Below are 21,129 nucleotides of genomic sequence, written 5' to 3'. Positions count from 1 at the left end.
AATATGGATTTTCCCGATCAGTTATGTCCCCTATCTTGGACCCCAACGGTTCTATGTGCATGTCACAAGTACATGTATGTTCCCTCCAGTTCCAGTTATGAAGACGCAAATACATGTGCGTCCACCGTTAACATGTCCTCTGTCAGATCCGCCATGAATAGGCCGGATATTCCATTCCTAAGTATGAAAGGCCACCGGCTTTGTATGGTTCACTTATGCCATTTTACAGTCCAGGCAAGTAGGCCCTGATTCTGTCATCAAACTCCTCTTGCTTTCTGCCTCTGAAAACTCCAGTTCGAGCCTGCATCTGTGACCATGAACTTTGTCTCATCCTCTGCGCGGCTCACGAAGCCTGACATCAGCCTATTCTCTGCCAGGAACTGTATTTCGCCTTCGAGTTATCTGCTTCCCCCTCAGCCGATGCATTCCTGTCTAGTAGTTTAAGTAAACATTCTTCCAGCTACCGAGCAAAAGGCTCGACTTCTCTGTCCTCATGCAAGTAATTCATAGCCCTGTTACCATGGAATATTCCTACCCCCTCGCTTTTTGTGTAGACATTTAGACGCTTGTACACGCACGCACAGTCAGTATAGAATAGATTCTGTCCGAGAGTCCTTCTTTTGTGGATAACATAGTTCTTTAAACATAGGATGTTAGATATGATTTGGGATTAGGTTGACTTGACCCCCCAGACTTTTTGTCTCCACATGTAGAGCTAAATGTCAAGTCCCCTTCACCCCCTAGTTGCACGTCAATCACACGTCATACTGCTGCGCGCGCATCTATGCCAAGTATTATCTTATAGATCCGCCTATAGGTGACATCATAACCAATTATGTTCCTTTTTACGCCTTATTACACCCATTTTTGGTTACGCAGACAAATCGTCATTTTCCTTATCAATTGTTACGCCTATTGCATTCGCTTCATTGTAATGTATGTACTATAAAGGTTACTTCTTGTCAATAAAGTATGTACTTCACTTCCTGAACCCCCGTGGTGATGGAACTTGGAGCAACCGATTATAATCGATTATTGGAATAAAGCCCATTCCGAACCTCTAATACCACGGATTCTGCCTCTCATTTTACTGAGCTATTTAATTATGTTTCTGTATCAAATTATGTCCAGGTAAAAGAGAATTATTTACCACATGAATGGCGCCCGAATAGGGACACTTTCTCATCTCACGCGCCGGCGGTGCGTTGCAGGCCCGGTCTCCTGCCACAGCTGGACGGACAATAACGCGTACCAGCAGGATTTCCTGTATCTCCCTCCGGTCAAGCGGGGGCGACTGAGACTGCGATCAACACCCAGACGAGGCGGTGAGAAGTGCGAAGTATCCCGACCAGAGCCTAGCTGAGAGAGCAAGATCCGAGGTATACAGAGACCCACCAGTTCGAAGTCAAGCCCAGTGTCCGACGAGTCGAGTCGAGTCCAGTCCGGTTCAAGTTCAAGTTACCGAGGCCTTCCGTTTCCGAAGCTACCCGGTGAGTACCATTACTGGGGAGGCATTTCTGACGTGCACATAGGTTGTGCCGGTCAAGACGGGTTTGGGTACACAAATCCGGTCTGCACTGTTTTAGCAGTGTATCTGTACTGTTTAGCAGTATATCAAGTATTCCGAAGTATCTAGTTATTGTCAAGAATTATACTTGGTGATTAGTTATGCAGACGATCATCATTGTTGGTTATTTTAAAGGTTAAAAATGTTTAAATGTTTAATGTTTAATGTGTTAAACGTCCTGCATATTGTGGTATGAATGGTTGTTCATTATTGTGCTTTCTGTATTAAGTGTGTTCAAGATTAAGTATCGGATCAGTTGTCAATATGCCGCTCTTTTCGAAATTAAGACAGATCACTACTAGAAAAGGGGTTCTCGAAGAAGCCGTCCATATTCCTCCTAGGGACACTCCAGGGCACTTCATGTATCACAAACATGGCTTAGATGCTATATTATTTCTTGATTTATGGGTAGACTACACCAAGGGATTACCAGAAAGTCAGAGGTGGCCCGCAGCGGGAACCTGGGATGCAGTGTGCATCATGAAAGTAGAGGAAGAGTTATGGAAAAGGAAAGTCAGACAGTCACAGAAAGACGCCGTTGAGTTATGGCGTAAAGAATCTCATAGACGCACAGAAAAAGCACGGAGACAGGAAGAAAGGAATAAAGAAAGTTCAAATAAAGTTCGAGAAAATCTATTAATTGAGGAAGGTATCCGAGTGAAATCAGAACAAGTAGACAGACAAAGAAACGCCCTTATGAATGGTATGTATCCCCTTCTGGCCGAAGGATTACCTAAGGCTACTCCAGAAATACCGAAAGACTTGCCACCCCCATTGTTCCCAATAAAGGTACATCCTAAGGGGCATCCTAGAACCGCAGAAGATGTTTTTCTTTCCTCATATTTAGATGACGCAGCTCCCGAATATGCAAATTCCGCTCCGCATAGACCGCATACCGGGGAGGTCCAACGCCAAGATCCAGCACCCGTATCCCTACAGCAACAAATCGAGTCACAAGTTCTGGCAAGCACATCTGTTTCTGCATCCGCTCCTACAGCTACTTCTATAGCTGTGTCCACACCTATAGTTGCTGTGTCACGTTCGACGAATCCTTTCACACCCGACACCCCAGATGGGGCCACGGGAGGTGCTACCAATATCTTTTCTACGCCACCCAGAATAAATAAACTTACTTTTCAAGAGTCAGCACATTCACGTACACCCAAACTCATAAGTGCCCGTACGCTGAAGGAACTTCTTATAGATTGCAGATATGACCCTGTGCCCGGTAAAGAGGACGAAATGACCCTGGCCTCATTGCGTATCAGACGAGCCGCAGTGTATTTAGGAAAGTTACCAGGAATGACTGAGCATCTAGATAAAATATATCATTTTGTCCAAACAGGGCGAGATCCAGAATGCATTAACAGAGCTATGGAATACCAGAAAGTAGAGATACAGGGGGAACTGTTACGTTTCCTCATAAACTGTGTGATCAGAAATCAAGACCGACCGGGGGTAGACCCGGAAGCAATGCGAGTTCTTACAAGATGGAGCCAGAATATATCAGAAGGGAGACATGATAAACAAAATTGTATAATAGCCATGTGCCGAAAGATCCGTAAAGAAATAGAACGCCTACACAAAGAGAGATTAGAGGTAGACGAGTCCGAACAAAGCGAGGAAGAAGGGTCAGGACTGCCCACAGGACAGTCAGACACCATAGCCTATGTAGGTAGAGGAAGATCTTGTAATAATAATAGACGTCTTACTGACTCGATACGTCCGATATGTCCAGATAATAACAGGAATTTCCAAATACCTATAATTATTATAAGGTCTAACGAGCATTCGTTCCAAACCGCCGACAGACTACTCCGAGAACGAAGGGGTTATCATTTTCTCGATTCTATGGATGAACAAGATTTAGCCAGGGCAGCTGTCCATTGGGTGGACAGTCCCGGAAAATATAGTGATGATACAGTAGTACGCACATTTTTGAATCTTACCCCAGATGAACAGAGGTTAGCTGGGATTTATATGATTCAACAACTCATTATACTATATCGAAGTCAGCATTCGGACCCTGGTCCCTTACCTGACATACTGACTGAATTGCTTATGAATAAATGGAGAGGTGCAGGTACCAAATTAATTAAAGAAATTCTAGAATCAAGAAAGCAGTATATTCTTTTTGTATGCGCAGAGCATGTCTCATTGCCCGTCAAGGAAAGAACCACGTATCACATGGATAGACAGAATCCCTTACGAGAAGTGCACCCAATAAAAGGCGAGGACAACGAGTTCAAGCGCGTATTTGTATATACGCCCATATCGAAAATAGAATTGTTACAAATGAAGAAAGTGGTACCCAGTCATGACAAAGATCCAGCGGGTTTTCACCGAGAAATTAAGGACATGTTACTCATGGGAGAGTATACCTATCCCGACATTATGACAATATTAAAGGTATTGATGCCTGCTGGTATTTATGAGAAACTCAAGGAAAAAGAGTGGGAGGTAGGAGACCAAAAGATAGAATGGTCAGTGTTAGAAGCGGAAGAAAAGGCCCGAACTGCAGGAGCAGGACTTGGGGATAAAACTAAAGCACTGCCAGGATTATTAGTACAGGTACTGCCACGTTTATTAACTACGAAAAAGGAAGATTGGGGTACAATTTCAGCCTGTAAACAGAAGCAAGATGAAGACACTAGTGATTACTATGCCCGATTTGAGAAATGTTTTGGTATAAATAGTGGCATAAAAGCAAGTAGCGAATCATACCCACATCTGTTTGTAACAAAATTAGTAGAAAATGCCCTGCCACCAGTAAAGAATAGAGTATTAAAATTCGAGAGTACCTGGCAAGGTAACACTCCATCACAAATGTTACAAATGTTACAGTACCATCATAATAGAATTAGAGAGGAACAAGAACATGAACACAGACGCATGAAAGACACGAAAATGAAAATGTTAGTTTCCCAGACAGTTCCAGCTGAAGGACATAAAAAGGGTATGACACATTCTGATTCCGCAGGACCTGTAAAAGGGACATGCAATTATTGTAAAAAGCCAGGTCATTATGTACACGATTGTCCAGTTTTAAAACATAATATCGCCATAGGTAAAACACAAGAAAGACCACGGCCATTTAGACAAGAGCAGAATGAACAAGGAGCTCTGCAGCATGCCCAGGCCATGCCAGCCGCACAACAGCCAATACAGTTTGTGCCAGCTGCACCACCGTTGCCTGTTGCTGCTACACAGACAACAACACGACAAATGTATCAGACCGCACAGTATGAATATCCTGAGTATCAGCGTTACGCATGAACTAGCCTAGAGAGGGAAGTTGATTTACCCCTTATCGAGATTCCTGTAGATCAAGAAGGACCTTATGTACATAGTGAATTATTAGGCCAAGATAGGAAATTTTTACTCGATACAGGGGCAAGTCGAACAACTATAAAACGTAGTGAAGTTCCAGGGGCACCCCTCTCAGGCTCACAGAATATTTCCCTTGGTTTTTCAGGAAAACCTATTGCTAATGAAGTGTCACAACCTCTGCCACTTACGATAGGACCTCTGACCCGAACTACAGATTTATTGCTTACTAAATCATGTCCAGAAAACTTGCTGGGAATAAAAACATTGAAAGCTCTAGGAGCCATAATATGTTGTTCTCCGGAAGGAGTAAGGTTGTTTTTACGAGATTTTAAAGGTCACTATGTGTCTAGAGACATGGATCCCCGACTGCAGACTTTACCTACACGTCTATGGGCACAAGGCCCTACTGATGTTGGTTGCATGAATATTACACCATATAGAGTCACATTAAAGGCAGGAGTGGTGCTACCACGAATGCGACAATACAAGTTACCACCAGATGCTGTAGTGGCTTTACTACAAATCATTGACGAGCTCATTGCCCAAGGAGTAGTTGTGGAAACAGACTCCAATGTATGTAATTCACCGATAATTCCGATTCTTAAACGAACAGATCCTAAGGCCCCGCCAGTATATCGATTGGTTATTGATCTGCGCGAATTAAACAAGTGCATTGTGCCACAATTCCCTGTGGTCCCAGATATCTCGTCATTACTGACAGCTATTGATTCCGAAGCAACATTCTTTACTGTAATCGATCTCAAGAATGCCTTTTTCAGCGTCCCAATAGATCCGGAAAGCCAATATTTGTTCGGATTTAGTTTAAATGGACGTAGTTTTAAATTCTCACGCGCACCTCAAGGATTTACAGAAAGCCCCAGCATCTATAGCCAAGCACTGAAACGAGAACTCGATAGTATCCACATGCCAGTTAACACTGCTCTGCTTCAATACGTCGATGATCTGCTGATCACCGCGAGAAGCGACCCGGAATGTGAAAAAGCATGGGATAAGGCCAATAAACTATTGGCGTGGTTAGATGGACATATGAAGGGCAGCTGGGTTCCCGGGTTACAAGATGAGAAAGGGAATAAATACGAAACAGGGGCAGAAACGGCAGAGGAATTCGCAAAATACTATGAAAGGATCTACACATCTCACAGCCGATACACAGCCGAGGACTGTGGAGTTTTTCTGCAGGATGTCTCCATGCCACACCTCAGGAAGGAGGACAGGGAACGCTTAGACTAAGTCCTAACGGTAGATGAAATTAGGGGAGCATCACAAGCCCTACAATCGGGGAAAGCGGCAAGCCCCAACGGCCTGCCAGTAGAGTTATATTAGGCTATGTTGGATGTAATGGTGGAACACATGCTAAGTATGTTTAATCAAGCATTGCAAAAAGGAATGCTTCCGCCAGACAAACGAACGGCCCTTATAACGGTAATACAAAAACCAGGCAAACAACCCACTAGCTGCGGATCATACAGGCCCATCTCACTTTTAAATTTTGAAGTAAAAGTGTTCCCCAAGCTCCTGGCCACGAGACTGGCCGGAGTGATCGAGACTCTCATCCATATGGACCAATCGGGATTCATGCCGCACAGGAGCACAATGTTGAACCTTTGTCGGCTGTTCGGGATATTGCACATAACCCAGACAGACCCCGGGGAACAGGCGGCCCTCCTGTATTTAGACGCTAATATGGCTTTCGATAGCGTAGAATGGAATAGTCTGTATGCTGTCTTAGAACGCTGTGGCCTCGGCCCCAAATTTATTGGCTGGGTCAAGCTCCTATAATACCAACCTCTGGCCAGAGTGAGGGTCAAAGCATCGGTGTCCCACACATTTACCCTGTAAAGAGGAACCAAGCAGGGTTGCCCACTCTCCCCAATCCCATTGGCCCTGGAGCCGCATGCGGCGTGGGTGCTGCAGGATCCGTTGATATGGGGATTCCTGTAGGAGAAGAGAGGGAAGACCGAATATCAGAATTAGCAGATTATACCTTGTTATACGTGAAGAAATCGCAGCAACCAATCAACCGCATCTTACAGATCTCTTGTATATTTGGTGAATAATCAGGGTACTGGATCAATTGGGACAAATCATTGTTGTTCCCATTAGGCGGAGGACACCCCACCCTAACATCCAGATGTACAGTGCCCATGCAGGAGAGAGATTTTAAGTATTTAGGGATCTACATCACACGGGATCCTGACGAGTTTCACAATCAGAATTTAGGGTGACAGCTTGATAGGCTCATTGTCGATGCGAAACATTGGTGCACGCTCCCACTGACGTTGATGGGTCGAGCATCATTGTTTAAAATGATGGCTCTCCCACGGCTACTCCATATGCTACAAAACTCGTCATATGAGGTGCCCCCTCCTTCTTCCGAAGGGTGGACTCAAGACTTCGGGCGTTATTGTGGAGCAGGACAGCCTCATGTATAGCACTAAGCAAGCTTCAAAGAGGGGTCTTCGAGAGTGGCCTGGCACCGCCCTACATTCCTAGTTACTACCGGGCGTCACAGCTCGTGAATGTGAATGGCTGGATGTTTGAAGACAGGGCAGAGCCAGCATACAGGGTAGACAGACTGACTATGGGAACACGAGGCCTCAAGGAATTACTCTACAGGAAGCAACTAGATAAACACCTCCCGGCACATACTAGAACAGTAGTAAGGGTGTGGAAGGCAGCCACGAAGTACCTGGGGTGGGAGAAGAAACTCTCAGGGATTACGCCACAAAGAGATTATGAGAAGGGAAAAGAGGAATGGCTTAAATACACTCAATTAGGACATGCACTATGGAAACACATTATTGAAGGGGAAACACTAAAAGAGGCCTCACCACTAGAAGATAGGATACTGACAGAGCAGATAAGTGAAAAGACAATATCCCTATTCTATAAAAAGATAGTCAATAATGCCCGGACCACATAAGCTTGCCGCAGCATGGGAACAAGATGTTGGTACCTTGGACGATGAGCAATGGGTGGAAGTGCTACAGGAACCAAGAGAGGTGGCGATTCGGGCTAGGTTCTGCCTTATACAGCTTAAAGTATTACACACAGTAATCTAGGTCAGTGTTATGCAGAATGGGGAGAAGTGAAAATACAAGATGTTATAGGGGCTATAGGTCTGAGGGGTCCTTCTATCATTTGCTTTGGGAATGCCTGATTCTTCAGGAATACTGGATAAAGATAGCCAAGATAATGTTGGAAGTAGTGGGTATAGAAGTCCCATTAGAGCCCAAATGGTTCCTCCTGATTACGGAGGCAAATGATGACTAGCCACGGCATGTAAAACAATGGCTAGTACTGGCCGCGGTGGTTGCTAAGTGGAATGTGGCAAAGAAATGGGGGGCGACTACCACCTCGACATTGGAGGAATGGGAAAGTGACCTGGATTGGTGTTGGCAAGCGGAACTAACGATTTGTAAAAGTAGAGGGGGCCCCGAGAAAGGGGAGAAAATCATGAGCATGGCAGATTTATCGAGGACTATAGACGGGATAAAATGTACCAATCTGTTCACTACTAATCATGATTATAATTTGTTAGAGGATGTAGAGGCTTCAAACTTCAAATGGGATTGATGATGCAATATAAATGCTCTTTGTATGTACAGCAATTTCACATGTTAATAAAAAGTTTAAAAAAACAAACAATACTCATGGTATTTCTAACAACGTTGTCCATGCTGTTTAAGATTTGGAATAGGTGTTGACAAAAGTGTCAATGAGAAAGAAAATTCAACTTATTTCACTTTTGTATATTTGTGATTTACATTTTATGTGCCCTCAATGAATCTTTCTATATAAATTTATATTTTTTTCCTAAAAAGTGTACACCCATCTTGTTTTTTGTTTTGAGATTTATTCAGGTTGATAACCTATGTTTAATTAAAAAATTGTTTGTTGGAAGTGACTATTTAGGACTTCATAAATATATGGAAACAACATCAAAAACTAGAGACAGTAATGAGTAAAGTGCCAACAAGGGGATATTTTTGTCTTACTAAAGAGGCACAATGACCATTTCCTTTACATTAGCCTGGACGTCTTCTGAGCATGATGTCTTATGACCATTTCTTGTCTCACGGATTTGAGCAGTGAATCCTCCAACTGCATAAATAGGCCTTACATATGGTTAGCCAGGGTTCTATGCCCTATCTTCCATAAAGCGTTTACAATCTTGACTGGAGCTATTCACTGTTCTGAAGGATATACTTCCAAGCTAAACATTACTTTTGACATTCACAATGATACATTTTGACTCTATTCTGCAGATCTCAGAAAATTATGCTTGGTGTCAGGTTATTTAAGGACAATTGCAAATCCAGCCTTCTGTTGTTGCTTGTACTGACAGGAATTTAGAATTTAACAGCTTGTCTGTGCTTCTTAGTAACTATATATGTACTATAGGCTGCATATTGGACTTCTTGCATGCTGCAAGGAAGCAGTTCAAAAGGAAGCACAAGTTCTGCCAGAAGCCTACAAGTTGCTAACTACACTATAGTCAGGGTAGGTGAAATACTTCTTCCGTTTCAAATGAGAAACCCTTTCAGAGAGCAAAGGGATTAAGGGGGGTGTCAGGGAGCTGGGTGAAGAGGTCCAGAAGCCCATCCTCAAAATATAATCAAAGGGCTTGGGTTCCTTGGTGAAATTCAAAAGTAAGAGAGGGACAGATTCCCACAAATGTAGAGTGTGCCGAGGGCTGGGGTAATAGGAGTGGGCAGTCAACAAGACTGTTTATGTTGCCCTCATACATCCCCTAGAGGATGTCATGCTTCATCATATGGCATTGCTCCTCGTTGGGCCGGCGCTGCAATGCCCAACGGGAGATCTTTTCTGAGGTTGCCATATAGAGGAGTGCAAGTGTGGGGTCTTTTTTCTAAAATGGAGTGTAGTGTGGGAAGTTAAGACTGGTAAGGGGATTTCCTAACAACACAACACTTTATTGACAGGAATACCCTTTCAGCGATAAAAAGTCTATTAAAGGTTGAAGCTACCTCTGGGTTTCAAAGGAAACCAGGTAGTCGATCAAGTGTGAAGACAGGTAAGAGAACTACACTTGCTGTCTAGAGAGTGGGACCTAGTGGTGGTCACCCCTCAAAGAAAAGTATAATTGTCGACATGTTTCACACGCCTATGGTGGTCATAAGGATCCGGGGCGCTTCATCAGGACAAAAATATACGAATATATAGTGGATAAACTACCGCACACTGAGCGGTGCCAGTTTGTGCTACCTACTGTGTGTATCATGTTGTTCCAAGTCCGACCTGTAGGGAGAGAGCAAATGCACAATGGTCGTAGTATTACAGTACTTCTAAAACAGTTGTAGTTCCAACAGTGGAATCCCCTGGTCGGAGGATTCCCCCAAAATAACCCAGTCGTGCATACCATTGTCTATGGTGCAGAGTAGAAATAAAATTATAGTGAATAAAACGTGATTTACAGAGGCATTGATTGGCCCAAAAGTTGATTTAACAGAGGACTCACAAACATTCTCATTGTATGTGACCCACAGGGTTCTTATAGAATCAGTATGGTGCCTGGAGGGTTGAATCTGTGGTCTGTAGTTTTCAACCCAAATGTATCTTGTTAGAAGGACCTAAGAGAGATCTAAAACATATCAATGCTCATTCAGGTGTTACCATCTGTATAGCTGATTAGAGTCTAGCTGAATGGTGTACATGTTAAAATCTAAAATAGACTAGAGCCCAGTGAATTGTCAATGTTTTTATGTCCCACATGTGCCCATACTTAACGCTGCACTGCATGAATACTATGTATGCCACAGTCTGTGGTATAAGAATTATTGGTTCATTATCCTCCATTTATTGCAGGTACACGGATCAACATGACCTGCTCTATATTTTCTATTGATGCCACCACATATCGGAGCTATATCCATTTATTGAGGACTTATATTCCTCAACCTGGTAATTATGTCTTCATGATTATTTTACCATAACGTGCCTCTGTCCTATTATGTCCCATTCACCACTAATACCACCTTGTTGTCTATATAGGCATTAATACACGCACTGCTGTGGTCACAAGCATTTGCGTAAACTACTGGACTTCCCTGCAGTCCAGATCTCCCGTCATCATCCCCCCTTCCTCTCACAGGGGTGAGTCCTTCCTTTTTTGATGCTTAATAATGGTCTTCTTATCATATTCCAGTTTCATTATTGGCTCATCTCTCCTTATTTCTCATTTACCACATGTGCAGTGCCCGGCTGGGTCCCATGCCAGTAACCGCTTGTTTTCACTATTTCACCTTCCTGAGATGCCCACTCATCACGAGGACCGAATACACCTCTATTCAGGTACAGGCCGCCAATAGTCTTCCTATACAGCTGTGCTGTAGCCCTTAAGGCTCACCTAGGTTCTACCCTCTCTTTTGTACTGTAGATGCCCCTGTATCGCTAGGTCCTGAAGAGACCCCTCATTCCTACAGGGGTCAAAACGTCGTTGACAAAAATGAAGCATACCTTTCTTATCATTGATTTCTCTGGATGGTCGACTTGAATATTCTGTTGGAAACCGTATGCACTGTTCACTAATATGTCACAAATTGTTGTAGGTTCCATGTTCACTGGGGACACAATGCACTGTACAATTGAATAATTGTATTTAAATAATTGTTTTTATATTTACATAATAAGCATTACACACACCCAAGATTGTGTTTTGTACAGCTCTTCTCCTTCTGATATCGCACTAACTCAGTCTTGCATTGCGATTGCGCGTATTAATATTATCATTCTCCACAGATCCAATTGCTTTCACAGGAACCATTGTTTCTGCGTATAATATGCTTACCCTGGTTCCGTTGCGAGTAGGGTTTCCCTAGTAACCATTTTTCGACATGCTAAAAAAAAAAGGACAGCCATAACATAACTACGATTTAACCGATACAAGGTGACAGTGACCAAGGGGACCTAAACAACCCGTACTATATGCTGTACACAAGCCAAGTACACCACCTTGAGACAATTCACAGATGGTAACACCTGAATCAGCATCGATATATGATGATATTGCAGCGCCGGCCCAACGAGGAACAACGCCCGATGACGAAGCATGACATCCTCTAGGGGATGTGTGAGGACAACATGAACAGTATTGTTGACTGCCCACTCCCATTAGCCCAGCAGAGGCAAACTCTACATTTGTGGGAATCTGTGCCTCTCTTACTCTTTAATTTCACCAAGGAACACAAGCCCTTTGATTATCTTTCAGAAATACTTCTTCCACCTTATTTGTGACTGTGATAAACAAGGCTTGATCTTTCTACAGCAGCAATGTTGGTATGGGCAAAGCATCTGATGGGTTAAAATGCTATATTTACATTTATTCCAGTGATGAGGTTGTCTCAGTTTCCCTTTTCTCTCCGTTTTCAGGATTAAGGCTAACAGATTTAGTGGGGTAGCATGAGATGGCACGTGCTGAGCAATTGTTTGTGAATGTGGAGTCATATGACAGTTGTGGAGTTGAGCTTAGAGACCGAGGGGGAGCACTCAAAAGCAGTGCCATGGCTCATGATGGTGGAGAAGGCTGTGTAAAGATTTCAGATGACTCAGCACTGATGGCAATAGGTACTGTAGCCATGGTATTTCTTTAGTTGATGTTGTTCTATAACTGCAGCACCAGAAGGATTACAAGAGGTGTTCACCATCAGGTTATTGGTTTCTAGAAAGGAAACATGGCCTTTCCAAAGGCTTCTGTATGGGCTGGATCTAAATAGGCAGGATAAGAACTCAAATTATGCTGTTGCTAATTTACTATAGGAATCAGCTGAGACAGAAAGTCTTAAACGTTATGCACTAGAGAGTGGCATCAATAACAAGTGTGGGCTCAATCAAAAATCTGAATTCTTCTGTGAAGTACCTCTCTTTTCTATGTTCTTTGCTACTTATTGACTTGGAGTGTTGAAAATAAAGCAGAGACAGGTTTAGAAAAAGACTTTGTCAAGAGTCGAAAAAATGGTCAGTCAAAAAGGGACTAGGGGTAGCTCTCTCCAGATCAGCACTGACTGTCACAGATAGAAAAGTACTGGTGTCCGTGAGTGTCACTTACGGCATGGACGACACCATGCGGATCCGAACTATGCTACCTACCGGCTTGCAGGGGTACTGCTCACGAAACCTTTCCGGGTCCAGTCTGACGCCTGGAGATAATTCTAAGCTAAGGAATCTGTGGCCAGAAGTCTCGATCTGATTAATGAAAATAGTATCAGAAAAAAGGTTGGCAGGTCAAGATCCTCCTGTTGGTGTCATGTGGAAAAAGCGAAATGTCAGTGGTGTATCTGGCACAGTTAAAACATTTGTAACACGCTGATGAATCTGTAGTTGGTGCTAAAATATTGCCACTAAGTAAAGTATTGAGGTATTGGATAAATGTTTCCCAAATTCAGTCTGAAGTCTAGGAAGACTTGAGATGTGATGGATTTTCAGGAAGAGGTATGCATTAGAATAAACATTATTGTCACTAAATATTTTTAGGGAAAGGCTAGAAGTCTTAAACCCAACTTGTTTCCAACACTACATGCACACATTCCTCAACATATTTGTTGCTTTGTCAGGTCTACTTCATGATCTGGTATCTAATCAGGGATAACCTGCTTCAGTTGATATTTTCATCTTCTGTGAATTCAGTAGCAGTCACCTTCCCTATGCTTAGCTATAAAATGAATTCAAACTCACCAACAATACTTATAAAATCACACAATTACCCACAGGTTCTCAAGACACTATAAAACACTTCAGAAGAATCAATTTCTAGTCCGTTTATACACTTAGGAGAATGGTCAAATGCTTTTTAGAATCTAAGATAATCAGCAGAAAACTCAGGCATCTGCTATAGGATATAGGCCACAGAAATGGGATCTTTATATCCTAGAGTTTGAGATCATCAGGTGCACCCTGGTCTTCAAGCTCTACTTTTACTTCCCAAATGCATCACAGATCCAGCATTTTACTTTCCGAAGCAATATCTCGTAAGCCTGGTTCTCAGTAAACTGTATTTGCAGTTACTTCCTACGTACCTCTGAGATGGCACGTATGATCCTCCAGTCCTCTCTAGCCATGCCAGGGGGTGTCACTGCTAGCATAGTCCTCTGTGCTCTACCTTCTGTGTTGACATAGGTGGCAGACTTCTCTGTATAGGCAGCCCCAGGAAGTATAACATCAGCTATTGGCGCTCCTACGTCACCATGGTGTCCTGAGAAGTAATGGATACAAATACAATCAACACCTTGCAGAAAACTATCCTGAAATTCCAAAGAGAATAAAAGTTTCACCAATATACACACCACAATTGAATAGAACATCCTGCAAAAAAGTCAACAGCAGTGGCATGCTTTGTTCTCACAGTTCACAAAGAACAAATTACCTTCGGTAATGCTTTTTCTGGTGGATACAGTATCTGCCTGTGGTTTCCTCACCTTTTGAACTATCCCAATTTGCAGCATTCCACGGAAACGTATCTCCTCAGCTCTCCCATGTCGAGGACATCACAATGGAACGGTTCCGCACGCGACTCCGCGTGATGTCATTCAGCATTAAGAAGACCTCGTCGGCATGCTGACATCAGTCCCACCCATTTTTTCCGTGCCTTCGAGGCGAACGGGTGTACAGACATTTATTACAAAAGTCAGGGGTGTAGAATTTGATAAAATAGCTACATATCCTGGGGCAGGTTGCTTAATAAATCTACTTGTCCTGTAACAAAATCCAGTTGTCCCTTTGGTGCCATGTAGTTCGGCGACAAATTATAGGAGGAATTTCATTATATAAGAGCTCTGATATAGCCTCTCTGATTATGCCAGGGCTCATAACATAGTAGTGTTTGAATACTTGCAATCCCCTTATGTTGCCACGTATCCGCAGATCTACATACTGGGGTGAAGGTAGTGGTAAACAATGGTTCCAAAGTTAGAATGCCCTTTTGAGTCTGTGCAAACCTACTAACTTGCATGTTTTAAGGGTTTTCAACAACTCCTCTCTAATCTTTTCCCATACTGAGAAATGTTGGAAATTTACTCGACAAAGACAGACGTAAACCTTCTTCCAGAGTTGGGGAAAAAAGTGGTTGGAGGAAAGTGAACTTGCAAACACTCCGATTTCCCATGAGCAAATCTATCATGCATATTTGCTCATGATAAAATGCAATTCACCAATATTTTCTAGGAGTACTATTTCTTGTCCTACTTCTGTAAATTCTTGGGAATTCACGAAATCTGTAAAGCTGCACTTAATGTAAGGACATTTACCATTGGTGCACTTTTGAGCCTTTCTTCAATAATTGGGTCCCTAATTTGGGCTGGCATAGACCATGAGCTTTTGTGTTTCTTAAAATTCTGTCTCTCTCTCTGTTTCGGGTGGCTTCACTGTGAGTGACAGCATCCTGCTCTTTCACGAAGAGCATATCGGCACACAAAGTAGTTTTGTTCAGTGCCAGTAACCACTGTGGCAGTGTGCTTTTTGAGACCAAAAATAATTTTTGCTTTTGCCAATGTTTGTTATAATGGTGGGGGCCCGGCAGCTCCCATACCAATAAGGTTTTACAAAAACCATGCCTAAACAAGTCACACATTGACAAAATTAAAAAGCTGACCACCAATTTCAGACCTACTGGCTAATGCTTCTTTAGTTTTGTTTACCTTAATCTTATTGGAACTGGTTGCACTGATTTTCCTTAATGAATATTTTTGGACAATACTGCAAAGAAATGGTACCTGAAATTTTAGCTAAATGTTTTTTTCCTGCTTTCATTTTTTTCTGAACATATTATTTTGAAAGCAAAGAATCATCAATCTTGCTTTCAAACTTCTGCAAATATTTGCATCAAATTAGAGAGCATTCTGGGAGCATTATACATAGCTTCATATTGCTAAACTTTGAAAATGTGTGTACACATTTTTATACTGAAACCACTGTCAGTAGTGCAGTCAGAGCTTACAACATTTACTAGGAGCTCTCATCCTAATAATAAAGGCGTTCAATTAATGAACCATAACTACAAGTTTGAACAGCATTAACATATGGACAAAAATAATACATAAACTGCAGACAGTGCCCTTTCCTGATCCATAATGTAGTACTGCAAACTGGCAGCCTATAGGAATTCCACATCCCTGACAAGTATACATAGTATACAAACACAACCAAACCTGGAAATTCTTAACCATTGACATTTCCTAATGCCAATTATCTCATGATTCCAGCAATAAATCATATAAAATGCACATTCATTACTTTTCGCTATAAGTAGACAGGCAACGGGGAAGTGGGTGGGTCAGTGAGGAATCCACAGGAAGATACTGTATCCATCAGAAAAAGTGTTACCGAACTTGTTCTTCTAAAGGATACATCTGCCTGTGGATTCCTCACCTTTTGAATTGAATCCCCAAGCAGTCCCACACTCGGAGAAGGGTGCCTTGCTGCCTAAACCAAAAAACCCTCTAACACAGAATGGCAAAATGCATGGCCCTCCTCATTTCTGAAACTACACTATAGTGCTTTGCAAAAGTATGGTGGGAGGCCCATTTTGCTTTGCAGACGTCTACCACAAGGACACCTCTAGCCAAAGTCGAGGAAGACGACTTTGCTCTAGTAGAATGAGTATGACTACCTTCAGGAGGCTCCTCCTTGGCCAAGGCGTAGCAGATCTTAATGCACAGGATTATCCACCTGGACTGCGTTCTTTTGTGGACAGTCTTGCCGTTCATCTTTGCAACGTATCCTACGAAGAATTTATCTTCCAGCCTGAAGTCCTTGGTTCTGTCCAAGTAGAAGTTCACCGCCCTCTTGGAATCCAGGCAATTAAATCTCTCCCTCCTCCTTAGAAGGGTGAGGGGGTGGGTAGAAGGTAGGTAAGGTGATGAACTGCCCCAAGTGGAATGGAGTGACCACTTTAGACAGGAAAGCAGCCCTGGTCCTAAGAATCATCTTATCCGCATGGAAAGATGTGAAAGAACACTTAGAACGAAGAGCCTGCAATTCACTCAGCCTCATAGCTGAAGTGATTGCCACTAAAAATATAGTCTTAAATGCTAGAAACCTTAAGGGACAACTATGCAAAGGTTCAAAGTGCGAACCCTTCGAAAACGTAATAACTAGATTTAAATCCCACTGAGGCATAACAAAAGGAGTGGGAGGAAACCTATTGATGAGACCCTTAATGAATCTCATAACTATTGGGATACCTAAACGACGAGGGTCGATCTGCTAAACAGAAAAAAGCCGACAAGGCACATAAGTAGCCCTTAACAGTTGCTACTGCACAACCCTGTAGTGCCAAGGAAAGAGAAAAACTCTGAACATCAGATAAATGGGCCTTCAAGGGGTCAGTAGACTTTCACCCACACCATTTCACAAATTTTGACGATGTACCAGAATAAACCGATTTGATGGAGTGTGTTCTGGCTGATAAAATAACGTCCACCACATCCAGTGGGAGAGAGAAAGAACTCATGTTGCCCCATTCAATAATCAGGCATGAAGGTGCAGACTCTGAAGGTGGTGGTGTAGAACCGGCCCCTCCAATTGCGAGAGGAGGTTTGCCCTGAGAGGGAGACGGAGTGGAGGGTGCAATGAGAGGTAAAGGATGTCTGTGTACAACGTCCTTTACGGCCAATTCAGGGCAATCAATGACTTGTGCCAGGTCTTGGCGAATCTTCCACCGAACTCGAGGAATCAAGGGTATGGGGAAAAGGCTAAAGAAGCTGTGAGCCCCAATCTAAATGAAACACGTCCCCCAACGCTCCTTGCATTGGAAACTAGAGACTGCAGGATGACAGAGTGCGCATCCTGAAAATGTGAAGAACCACCTCCGGATGGAGACGCCACTTGTAATCGGCTGAATATTGCCAACTGCGACTGTCCACATGCACATTCAGCACTCCGGACAGATGATTTGCGATTACGTAAATCTGATGGTCCTGAGCCCAGGACCAGAGTCGCAGAGCCTCTCTGCAGAGAAAATACAACCCTACTCCTCCCTTTTTGTTGATGTACCACATGGCAGTAGTGTTGTCCGTTAAGACCTGAAGTGACTGATCGAAGGGAAGGAAGAAAGGCCTTGAAAAGCAAAATGTATCGCTCGCAATTCCAGAAGATTGATGTGAAACAATCTTTCCTCTGGAGACCAAAGACCTTTGACTTCCAGATCCCCCAGGTGAGCACCCCACCCTAGATTGGAGGCACCCGTTATCACCGTGGCCACTAGAGAAGGAGGGTGAAATGTAGTGGCAGCTCCTCTGCTGAGGCGGAGGAGCATTGCCCCACTGAACAAAAGGAAAAATAAAATGATCTTCACTATTGTAATGATCATTTTAGGTTTCCTATTTCATCAGTGGCTCTCGGGTGGGGATGGGCAGGGCAGGGGGATGAGTGGTTTACATTCCCTAAGTGCACACAACTGTTTTGCCGGCCCCCTTGGGCCGGCCAAGCAGTCCTGTGCACTTTGCATCTTCCCCACCAGGGTGCATTACACAGCCTGGTGAGGAACATGAAAAGCCTTCCATCCCCTGTCTGAGCGCCGAACCACGGTGCTCAGACCAATTAAAACACTGCAATACAGTGTTGTGATTGGCTCAGGGGACCGTGGGAGCCCGGATGCTTCCTGCTGCCAGCTGGGACTGCAGAAAGAGTAGGAAGATGACGGAGGAGAGGCGGCGGCCGGCTGTTGCAGGTATGTGGTTTTATTTTTTAGTCTCATCCCCCACCTGCCCACCACCTAGGTCCAGTAACAGTCGCTACTGGTGAAATGGCTTTCCTTGAGACAGGTTGTATATACTGCACCAAAGTAAGGTTCAGTGTGCACAGAGTCCACAGTCCCCAGAGGTTTGGCAGAGGCAAAAGTTAGATATAACCTTACTCTCTAAAGTGGTAGCTTGGTCGAGCAGAAAGGCAGTATCAGAGGACAGTGTAAAGCATTTGTTGTACACACTCAGCCAGCAAATGGTCTCACACACAAGAACTGAACTCTAGGCCAATTGTTTTGTATATAAAAAAATACAGTTCTATTTTAGAACCAACAATAGGTATCAAAATTCTTTCTCCGGATAAAATGATGTAGTTGTATACTTTCAATAAGGAATAGACTTACAGTTGTTGCAATAGGCAACACAATTCAAACGCAATTATAACATTGAGCTCAATAGGACTTATTAAGTAAATGCAATTTCAATTACTTTGCGTATGCTTTTCTTATTCAGGGTTGGATCCTGGATTCAACCCTGGTGCATTTCCTGTAAACAGTTGAAAGAAATCGTTTTTGTTACACAGGCGATTTTTTAAGGAATATTTGTAAGTTTCAAAAATCTACACTTAAAAGAATTTCTTGCAAAAAACAGGCAATGTTATCCTATGGAGGAAAATCAAGTTATCGGTAAGTACGGTTGTAATTACTTTTCAGGGTCAGTGCTGGGCACCAAGATCCAGCACAGGGATCTCTCCTGATAACAGGTGAGTAATTTAGTTTTCGTTGATTGCCTGATTTTTGGTGAATATTTTAAAGTTTCAAAACGCGACACTTAGAGGATATTCCAAGTGAAACCAGTCTATTTTACCCTATGGAGAAAAAGTGAGTTATCGGCTTTTGGGCAAGTACTCGACTGGCAGAGATAAGGTTCTGGGCATAGACTAAGGGGTCTCCCAGGGTCAGGTAGGTACAGTTGTTACACCCTCAGCGGCACAGGGGCAGCCGGGTGCAGAGAGAGTTAGGCCCAATGTTAGCCTACGGCGGGCAGGGGGCCTTTGGTTGGTGGCTGCTAGAAGGCAAGCCACGCGGCTGTGGGAGCTGGACTCCTGGTCACTTGCTCAGGGCAAGTGGGGAAGAAAAATAGGACAGAGGTTGCACTCCCAGGGGCACTCGGGCGGCTGGGTGCAGGGTGCTTTTGTGCAGTCGGGCACTCAATGGATTTCAATGGAGAAGCTCTGACGAACAAAGGCTGCAAGCTCGGGGACGAAGATTCTTCAGGTGTGACTACCACTTTGAGAGGTAAGTTGAAAAGCTGTAGGTTAGGTAGGCAACCAGGAGCTGGGCGCAGGCGGCCGCAGGGTGCAGGGGTGTCTTTTCGCATCGGAAAATCTTACCCTCAGCTGGTCGCGGTTGGAGGGGTCCCCAGTTCTGAGGCTGCTGGTGTCGTCAGGAGCGTCGAGGTGAGCCCTTGGGTGCTGGATTCGGGGTCACAGTCACTGGGGGGACGTCCTCGTGGTCTTTGTCCACTCCGGCACAGGCCAGGCTTGGCGGGTGCAGAGTGTGCAGGAGTCGTGGTTCCTGGTTGGCACCAGGGGCTCGTTACTTGCTTTGAGCAGAACCACTGCTCGTGGGAGTCCCAGTCTTCTTAGAGTCACAAGGCAGTCAGGTCCTCCAGGGTTTTTGAGATTGCTGACCACTGGAGATGCCGGGTTTTAGCAGGAGCAGGTTCGAGGGTCGACAGGACTGTAGGGCTGGGGCCAAGTCAGTTGGTGTCTTCCTCTTGTTAGCAGCTGCACGGCAGGTCTTCTTTCTTCTTGTTCTTCTTGCTTGTTTCGGTATCTGAGGAAGGAAGGTTCAGGGTGCCCCTAAATACTAAATTTAAGGGTGTTACAGGTAGGTAAGGGGCAGGGACCAATGGGTCCCTTCCCTGGGGTGGGTACACACCTATCCTGCCACTCTCCTGTGGGAGGGCGGCAGTAGCCTAGTCCTGATTGGGTAGGGCTTCCCATCTTCAAGATGGCGAGAGCCCGGTGATGTGCTTCACCTCGCCTCCCCCACCTGAAGGGTGGGGTTGACAGAGGCTGGCACACCCCCCTTTCCTCACTTGGGGTTTCCCGTCAGTCTTCCCGCCAGAGTGGGGGCTAGAACCGGTGGGGACCAGTTGCTGAGTACAGCAAGAGGTCTGGCGAGGCTCACAAAGGCGGCATGCCTTTGAAGCTTTCCCCTGCCCATCCTGGGGGAGGAGACCTAGCACCTCGCCCAGGACGTGCATTTTTGCAGGCCCAGGAGAGCGGATGGCTCTCTACCCAGGGGTCCAGCAACATGTCTTCTGTGTGGCAGCCTAGACAGCCTCTCAGACAGGACGTGGATTGTAGGTTAGGTTCAGGGGGCAACTCTAAATTGCCCTCTGTCGTGCATTTTACATTAAATCCCACACTGGCATCAGTGTGGGTTTAATGTGCTGAAAAGTTTGATACCAAACTTCTCAGTCTTCAGTGTAGCCATCATGGTGCTG

General features: G+C 44.2%; 1 protein-coding gene across 2 annotated transcripts in view; it reads right to left on the bottom strand.

Annotated features, from left to right (window-relative positions):
- The window catches only part of NDUFS1 (NADH:ubiquinone oxidoreductase core subunit S1), a 568,511-nt gene that overhangs the window by 72,565 nt on the left and 474,817 nt on the right, over nt 1-21,129 (bottom strand). For both annotated transcript variants that reach the window (XM_085648921.1, XM_085648922.1), the window contains one exon: nt 13,954-14,129. In XM_085648921.1, the coding sequence (XP_085505047.1) occupies nt 13,954-14,129 (176 nt within the window). The remainder of the gene's footprint in view (nt 1-13,953; nt 14,130-21,129) is intronic.

This window comes from Triturus cristatus, chromosome 3_2 (genome assembly GCF_964204655.1).
Source record: "Triturus cristatus chromosome 3_2, aTriCri1.1, whole genome shotgun sequence".
Taxonomy (NCBI): Eukaryota; Metazoa; Chordata; class Amphibia; order Caudata; family Salamandridae; genus Triturus; species Triturus cristatus.
The sequence above is the reverse complement of the archived record's forward strand: the minus strand, read 5'-3'. Positions and strand labels throughout refer to the sequence as shown.